General features: G+C 42.0%; 1 protein-coding gene across 2 annotated transcripts; it reads right to left on the bottom strand.

The window, feature by feature from the left end:
- Positions 1-1,852: 1,852 nt before the first annotated feature.
- On the bottom strand, positions 1,853-8,096 carry OXSM (3-oxoacyl-ACP synthase, mitochondrial). Of its 2 annotated transcripts, none has more exons than XM_057375711.1 (3): positions 7,904-8,096; positions 4,798-5,809; positions 1,853-2,432 (listed from the first exon to the last, which is right to left on the bottom strand). In XM_057375711.1, the coding sequence occupies exons 2-3, from the start codon at positions 5,799-5,801 to the stop codon at positions 2,030-2,032; spliced, it is 1,407 nt and encodes a 468-aa protein (XP_057231694.1). In that variant the 5' UTR covers positions 5,802-5,809; positions 7,904-8,096; the 3' UTR covers positions 1,853-2,029. The 2 variants fall into 2 exon arrangements, with proteins under 2 accessions (XP_057231694.1, XP_057231695.1); XM_057375712.1 differs by lacking the exon at positions 7,904-8,096 and adding an exon at positions 7,667-7,687.
- Between the last annotated feature and the right edge of the window lie 1,220 nt (positions 8,097-9,316).

Genomic DNA, 9,316 nt, shown 5'->3' with positions numbered 1-9,316 from the left:
TATCAATCAAGCTACTACTTGGCTAAGATGCTGGCTGGTGCCAGAAGGAACAGACAATATCTTTTACTTATTCTTTGAAAAGCTAAATTATACCTTAGCTTTAGGTTTAGTTTTGTGYTCCTGTTCTCTCAGATTAATTTCTTTAATGCTTTTTTTCCCCTAGAAGAGGCCTTGTTTGACAAATTTTGCTAGTTCTACTTTTCCATTTTGGCAGGAAAACCAGATACTTCCCAAGATACTTATTCCTTTCTGTATAACTATTTTTCAGATCTTTTATGCCATACTTGAATATCTACCTTACTATGCTTGTACAAAATTTCAGAACAAAACAGGTCATGACCCATCAATCCTATCCCTGTGCCACATGGAACATATACAGGCCATGCTTTATATATCCTTCACTGGTAGCTCATGGCTACATAAGAAACATAAAAAATGGAAATTAATAAAGATTAAAAGAAAATGAAGCAGTGCCAGAAATCTTACGAATGTCTGTCTATATCATTGTCACCTGATTATCACMTCYRTGGAAGAAWACACATAAATCTGTGATATTTGAGACAACTTACAATGGGAAAAAGGCAGCATTCTGCCTTTCTGTATGGAGTGGGTAACAAAGGGGARCTCAGTCATAAACCTTGTATCACCACTGTGTTGGTTTTGAATGGCCTTGTCTTTGGTAGCGGGGGAACYACAGATGTGGCTTCTGTGGGAAGCTGCTGGAAGCTTCCACCATGTCCAGCAGAGCCCATCTCTGATGGCTCTGAAGATGGACATGCTACTGACCAAGCCTGAGCAAATCAGAAATGTTGGTTTCACCTCTGTAGAGGTAACATATTTAAGAAGAAAATCAAAACAAAGTGGACACAGGTTTGTTTGTTTTTTTCTAGCCAAAGAAGAGGAGGAGGTGAGAACATGTGAGGGAAACAATATGCAGACACCGAGGTCAGTGGAGAAGGAGGGGGAGGAGGTGCTCCAGGCACCAGAGCCAAGATCCTCTGCAGGCTGTGGTGAACATCATGGTGGAGCAGCTGTGGCCCTGCAGCCCATGGGATCCATGGGCGATGCAGAAATCCACCCACAGCCTGTGGACTGGGTGGATGCCTGCAGAATGCTACCATCCAGGGGGAGACCCAGTGGAGAGAGGGGACYCTTGCTTCCAGGCTGGAGCACCCTGTCCTTGGAGGACTGCACCCGTGGATGAGTGACCCACACTGTAGCAGTTTTGGGAGGACTGCTGCTYGTGAGATTGGAACCATGCTGGAGAAGATCACGGATAACTGTCACTGATGGAAGGGACCCCATAGCGCAGCAGGGGAAGGACTCCTCTCCCTGAGCAGYGGAAGATCCTGGTGATGACCAAAACCCCCATGCCCTGCACCCTGCACTGTTGGTGGGAAGGARGAAGGAGTGGGGAGAASWAAAAAKGTRTCCTTAAGGGCTTATTTTACTTCTCATTATCCTCCTCTGACTCTCTTGGTAATAAATTCATTATATTTCTAAGCTGAGAACATTTTGCCTTTGGAGTGTTTTCTCCTGGTTCCTCAGCTCAACTCATGAACCCTTCTTAAATGATTTTTTTCCTCTCCTCTGTCCAGCTGTGACAGAGGAGAGCAAGAGAGCAGCTGTCATGGGTGCCTGGCATTTGGCCACAGTCAAACCACGACAACCATGCAGTTAATTCATCAAGAATGGAGTCTTAGCTTGTTAGCCAGCCTCTCTTTTGCATAAATGCTTCCAAACAATTTCTTTGTCACATGCGAAGAAAAATCTATTCTAATGCAGTTTTACCATGTCTGCTGCTCTAGTCAACAACAAAAACTTCTTCACCACACAAAGAACAGATCTTTTATATATTTTTATTAAAAGGAGTAAAAGAAGTTCCTTCTTTCTGAAAGAATTACTGGTGTAAATGTTACGGTGAATTAAGTTCTTATGTATCAAATGAGCAACTCTCAAAGCTGAGAAAAGATTTACAGTGAAGAAAATTGTCATTGGTGCCATTTTTTCACAACATTTGCAACATAAATTAAACACTTGCAAAGCACAAAGTTGCATTAGTGCCACCAAAGCCAAATGAATTTGTGAGTGCTATACGCCGTTTTTCAGTTTTCCACTCCTGAGCTGTCAATGGAACATAATTGAGATCAAACTCTGCCTCTGTTTTCTCYAAGTTTAGAGTAGGTGGCAGAATTCCATGGTAGCAGGACAGCGCAGTAAAAGCTGCYTCAATAGCTCCTGCAGCCCCCAAGAGATGTCCCGTTGCTCCTTTTGTTGAGGAAACTGCAATATTACGCGAGTGATCCTTAAAAAGTCTCTTGATTGCTTGATTCTCAGCAGCATCTCCGAGAGGTGTAGAAGTTGCATGTGCATTGACATATGTTACATCTTCMGGTTTGATCCCAGAATCTTTTATTGCTGCAGACATACACCTAAAGGAAAAAAGACAACAGAATGCTGATTTGCCCAATATACTTTTGTCAAATGTATAGAACAAAAGCATAAGTTGTTTGAAAATGCTTATTAAATAAAAAATCTGCTTTAGCAGAGATGTAARTGGCAAGAGGTTAACTCATCTAACYAAGCACATTAGCACCTACATTAGGTACCAGTGGAAGACAATAAAAGTGAGGCCCACTATAAAATCAGACTTGCGGTTAGAAGTTCCACAACTGGGAAAAATAAAAGAAGAAAAGAAGATATGACTTCCCTATTGGACTAYAGTAATATATCACTTTGCATTGTAAAATTTGAAAATATTTGAGAGAGCGTTACTACTGGTTTTATTACAAAAATTGAGGTATACTCTCTCCAACAAAATTATTGCAAAATGAWAGAAAAAAATCTGCAGTCATCCTCCATGTGAGATTCTTTTCCATGCTTCYCAGAGACTAGAAAATGTCAAGGAGGTAGCACAAACTCTTATATTTCATTTCATAATGAAATTTACTGAAAGTCACAGTCTTCTACCGTGACATGGTATGTTTCATTTGACTCTKGATAACTTGTGCACTGCGATTGCCTCTATAAAACATGGCTTTTTATGAAAACCATGTAAGAACCACAGTTCCATACTATGATTTTCTCACAAATTTTCCACAGAAAGGAGATGAATCAGACATCTCTCCTTGCACATAACCTAACAAGCACCTCTGAGCTAAAGACCATTGACTCTTTTGAAATTTATAAAAAATAAAGAAATAAAAGAAAGCTCAAAGAAAAAAGATAGCGTGRACTTCTAGACAAATTTAAATGTCTCTACTACAGCCTTCTACCCTTAGATGCATCCATTTTAGCTTAGGGTGGAGGCCACTGGCGCTCACTGTCACTAGCTACTGAGAAAATATTCAGGCAGAAGAGATTACTGATARCTATGAGATATGTTAATTTAGTTGAACACATTATCTGCAAAGAATATATTCACTTAAGAAGACAACAGATTACTTGTGTTGGACACTCTTTAAACCCACATTTCTGAGTCTGGCTTTGCCTCTCCTTTCCTGCTGGTTTATTMCAACATACATATTAGCCGCCAACAGAAGTAGTTATTAAAAGATGACAAAAAATATATTCCTCTGAATTTTTTTGATGTAGCAAATAAAATTCCTACAGAAAAGTAAGATAAGCACATACATTCAAGATTTAATCCATATACTACTGCAGTAACAMAACACTGGCTTGAAGACAGTATTAAAATGCATTATTTCATCTCAAGGGTAGAAAAGCTCAACATTTTGGAGATACCCAGATTAACTCTTCCTACTGTGAATTTAATTTATATGCTACTGCAATCATAAAATACACAAAAATTCTATTACAATATATTGCCATATCATCTCAAGGGTGAACAAGTCTGAAAATATGAGATAAGACACTCCTGATTACTCACCTCCCACCAAGTCTGCAGAACAATTAAATATGAATGAAATAGCATAGATGGAAACATGGTATATTTACACTTGTAGAAAAATCTGCTAACCCAATAAAGATGCAAACACAGCTTTACAATACCATGCAGAAGTTTGATCTATTTGTGCAGTGATATATTGAATTTTGGTACTAAATATTCACATACGTTCAGAATAAGGCAAACTAAATCTTTACAAAAGATTCCAATGCCAGCAATACTACTCAGCCTACACAAAGCTCACCAACTTACATGTGTAATTTAGTTGACAATTTAACTAGGTCAATGATAATGATTAGATGAGTATCATCTACTTGTGAACTGGTTTTGATGAGATAAACATAAATAAATAGTAAATAAAATTTACTACCTTCCTTAACTAAAGTGTATTTCCGCTGTGCCCCTGCACCAACGCTTTTAGCTGCATCCAAATGAATTATTGAATATTCTAACAAACTAGCCCCTCTGAGTGCTCTACAGCTTTAATCACCTGAGACTTTTTGCAACAAATAATATACTTTTGTAGGGGCTTCTCTCTTCTCTATGGACAAAGGGTGAAGTGGAACCYGTAAAGGTTCTTTCCCACCGCAAACATCTTTAAAAAGAGGTTTCCATTCAGACTTATTTATGTGTTTTCCAATAGAGCAAGTTTTCATACTCTATGGAAAAAGGCTCATTCACCAAGAACAGCCTTCACCCTCCTACTAAAAAATAGAGAATTGGGCACCATGTTACAAGAAGCTCTTTCACTTTTCAGATTTTCAAGCTTTTGGAATATTAATTCAAGTTTGAACAGCCTTTCTCCATGAAAAACATACAATGACAGAAACAAATGTACCCACTATAATTAACATATGAAGTAGCCATTATAAYCAACATACAGCTCTTACCTGAATGCACCATCTCCCTCTGGGTTTGGTGCTGTAATGTGGCAAGCATCACCAGACAGTCCATAACCTAAAACTTCTGCATAGATCCTAGCACCTCTTTGTAGGGCATGTCCATGCTCTTCCAAGAGCAGCACAGCAGCACCCTCTCCCATCACAAACCCTTCCCTCTGCGCATCAAACGGCCTACACGCCGCTTTAGGGCTTGAGTTAAAACTCGTGCTGAGGGCTCGGGCTCTTGCAAATCCAGCCAAAGACAAAGGACTAATGCAAGCCTCAGTCCCTCCAGCCAGCATGACATCAGCATCACCAGCAGCAATGAATCTAAAAGAGTCTCCAACCGCGTGAGCGCCTGTGGTACAAGCGGTCGACACAGCGTGATTYGGCCCTTTCAGTTGGTATTTAATGCTGATATGGCCTGCTGCCATATTGACTAAAATCTTTGGGACAAAAAACGGGCTGACCTTATTGTAACCCTTTGTTTTAAATAAGGCAGCTGTGTCAGAGATTTCTTCCAGTGGAACCATTCCCATCCCAATTGCCACACCRGCAGTCAAGCGATCCTGTTCAGACTGGGGAGACCAGCCGGAGTCCTTCATCGCGAGCTCTGCTGCACCGATGGCCATCACAGTGGCAGAACTCATGGATTTGATMTCTGACTTTGACACGAAGCTTTCTTCACTGAACTGACCCTCCTTGTTTCCCCTTGGCACACACGCAGCCACTCTACATGGGATGYTTGCATATTCTTCCCCATCTAGTGATATAATGCCACTGCCTCCTTCCAGAAGGTGCTTCCACACAAACTGAGTCCCCACACCAAGAGGGGACACTAAGCCAATACCTGTAACAACTACTTTCCTTCGACATGCAGGCAGTGACTTGCTGAAAGCCCTTCTGTGGTTTTGTAAATGTAGGTTTAAATTCAGACTCCGGAGATGAAGATTTGCAACCTTTAACAGATCCTGTGAGCACTGTGAGAACATGGTGGCAATAATCAGGCACATTCCTGTAACTAGAGAGGGGTGGAGGGGGTGGAGAAAGACAAAGACATGAAAATAAAGCAGCCAATTAGAAAACATTCCAAGAACACTAAATTAATAGCCTGCTTTTTACATGACAGCCTACTTTCAACTCTTAAGAAAAGGATATAATGTCTGTAATGTGGAATAGTATGAGTATTGGCAGATAATGGCACAGAAACATTTTCACTTTGGGAATTACTCTAGTGGGCTCATCTAGTTTAAGCTGCCAATGAACACGACTATGCACCACTGTGGACTGCAAAGCACTCTCTGGTTTTGCTGCAAAATTTCCCCTGGAGYTTTAACCACCAGCTGGCTGGAGGTAGAAACAATGAACATCATTCTTCTAAGGGAAAAAGTGTGTTCACCTGAAAGTGCATGTCCTGCCATTACTGAACCGAGGATGTTGTCAACTCAACCTTCATGTCACCTCAAAGAGGAGTCAATAAACTCATTCTGGTTCTGCTACCAATGTAATTACGTATCTTAGACAAGACTCCTTATCTTTCCACCTCCACCTACCCTTTATCAGCCTTGGGTTACTACACTGTCAGGGGGCAGTATGTCAAATGGCGTGAGCAAGACGTGCCACAGCACCACCTTCGTTGAAGGCAACACCTCCAGACCCCTCAACAAGAGGCACATCAAGCGATGGCAGAAGGCGTCTGCTGAGTTCAAGTACTTGAGGCAGGACCAGAGGACCACGCTAAGCAGTGATGCTGCTTTACTGTGCCATAATGCTTCTCTCTCGCCTTGCCTTGGCCACCACCCCGTCCAGAGCTGGTCTAATTGCACACATCTGACATGCTGGAGCAGGGCAGAGGCTGCAGAACAGCTCTGCCAACACCTGCGGGACAGGTTTTGACAGGTGACCTGCTTTTTGCGTTGTACAAAGGGCAACTTGGCATCCCCAGCTCTTTGGTAWAATACAGGGAACTGTATGAAGACCACAAGGGGCCGCTGGGCTAATGCACTCCTGCTCAAATATCCAGACCTGTGGCAACACAAGTGCACAGCATTGTTATTAAAAATGTCATGGAACCACAGAAAGGCCWGGGTTGGAAAGGACCTTAAAGATCATCTCATTCCAACATCTGCAATGGGCAGGGATCACTTTCACTAAGTGAGGCTACAGAGAGCTGCATCCAGCCTGGTCAAAACACTTCCTGAGATGGTGGATAAAAAAAAAAAAAAAGTAATTACTTATGATATTTTATACACATTTTATGTAATTATTAAAATCAATTATAATAAAAATATTCTTGCTTAAAATCCTGACCCAAATTTGCCATTTCATTTTTTTTTTAGCTGCTTAGCCTGAACTTTATAAGAAGCAGTGTGTGTACATGTGTAGGTACGTACATGTATATAAAACAAATATAATATGTAATATTATGTATGATATATGCTACATATATAAATATATAACGAATATTGGATAGTCTATGTATAATATAGAATATAAAACAGATATATTTATAATGAATATCGGATATTCTATGCATAATATAGAATATAATACAGACCTCTGCAGTGATATTATATACATACTTACAGAGTATAATGTATAACATATTGTTTTATAGATACACTTTATTATATATATTGTGCAGCATATATGTGTAAAATAACGTATTTATACGCATTATTATATATATGTATAATAATGTATAACATATTTTGTGTGTAYGTATAAAYATATATAGATAYARATATATAYACATATATCTCAAYATACACATATAATGTGACTGCAGAGCTCTGTAAGGCACCTCGTCCCGCAGCCCCACGCAGAAATGCCGTCACCCGGTACCGAGGCGTCCAGCCGACCCCACAGCGCCCGATACCTGCCGTGCGGGAAAACCAGGCGCAGGAACAAGAGCTACCCACAGGAACAAGAGCTACCGCACACCCTCTGGTGTTTAAAGGGCAATGGCTACTTTAATGTGTACACCTGGAGTCAAACCCCGGTGCGGCTGGACTGCCCAGCGCCGCCATGCCCCATTCCGCCCCTCTCGGGGCAGCGTCAGCCGCCGGCCCAGCTGAAAACCCCCGGCTCCCTCCGCCCCAGCCCTCAGCGGTACCTCCGCCGGCCGCGCTCCCCCGCGCTCCGCGATGGTTCGCTCTTCCCCCCTCTCTCGTTCCCGTGCGAGGCCGTACCACTCTGCAGCCGCGGGGGGAAAGAAGGGGATGTGAGGGGACGCGCGGCCCAGCGGTGCTTCCTGCAGCCTGGCCCCGCCCCGGGGGCGCTGGTGTAGGCGGGCGGGGAGCGTGGTCATGTAAGTAGCCCAGAGAGCTGAGCTGGAAGAGGGCATGAAATCATTTCCTTCCTGACCCACGTGTTTCAGTCACGCAAAGAAAGAGTAAAATAAATAAAAAAAAAAACTAAACAAACCCTGAAACTCTTCAAACGCTCCGGTGGAATAATAGGCAATACAGCTCTCTACATCCCCCGGACGGGACGTTGTAGTGAGGTGCGGGTCGGTCTCTTTTCCCAGTATAGGACTGACAGGACAAGAGGAAGCAGCTTCAAGTTGTGCTAGAGGAGGTTTAGATTAGATATCAGGAATAATTTGTTTATTGAAGGCATTGTCAAGCATTGGAAGAGACTGCCAACACTGAGAGTCACATGCCTAGATGAAAACCAGGAAGTTAAAAGCTGAAGCAGCAACCAAGGAACGTGGCATCATCTTAAATTAAAAAAAAAAATACTACTTTGGAACGAGTTCCATGATCCTGAGGGCTAAAATAGTAACTTTTAAACTATGCTAGTAGGAATAATAAATGTAATCTCAGCAAAAGTGAAATGCTGTGTGTTAAATCTCAGCTTTGGTGAGGGATATGTATCCCTACTTTAAAAAGTCGTAGAAGATTAGCAGTGGCCTGTCAGAAGCAGACAGCAGAGCTGTAGTGTAATGCTAGCTGTGAAATCAGAAGGCAGCTTGAATTTTAAAGACCTCTCTTGCTTAGAACTCTTTACATCTGCACTCCTAATAAAGCAAAGCTCCACAGACCTTTGTGTCCGAGGTTTTTCACCACAGTTCTTTCACCAGCAGCACTAACCAGATGTCTAGAAGAAGAGAACCGGTGGGGGATTTTTTGGGGTTTTTTTGCTTCTCTGGGATAGACTGAGTAATGCCAGGCAGGTGTCAAGGCAGGGCCATGTCACTGCAGTGACATTGCAGCTCAARGTGAGCCTGAAGGTGTGGCACCCTCAAACCAGGGCAGTACCAGAGGGGATTTATATCCTCAGTGATGTTACTGCCTGCCAAGGGGCTCCCGCTGCTGCAAAATGTGGAATAGGTAAATATTTTCTTAAGAAGTTATGCTCTTTGATGTTTGGTCTTTGTATACTTTGAAGCCCGATCAACCAGAAAGAAGATTTAATCGAGCTGTGAGTTATGTCCAGGTGCTAGAAAGAAAAATGGCATATCGACAGAATTGCTTTGTTTGGGCTAGACATATTTCAGTGATCTCTCCCTTCAAGTGAGGTGTAC

The sequence above is a fragment of the Malurus melanocephalus genome, unplaced genomic scaffold (genome assembly GCF_030028575.1).
Source record: "Malurus melanocephalus ecotype Western Australia unplaced genomic scaffold, MMel_1.1 scaffold_256, whole genome shotgun sequence".
NCBI classification, from domain to species: Eukaryota; Metazoa; Chordata; class Aves; order Passeriformes; family Maluridae; genus Malurus; species Malurus melanocephalus.
The sequence above is the reverse complement of the archived record's forward strand: the minus strand, read 5'-3'. Positions and strand labels throughout refer to the sequence as shown.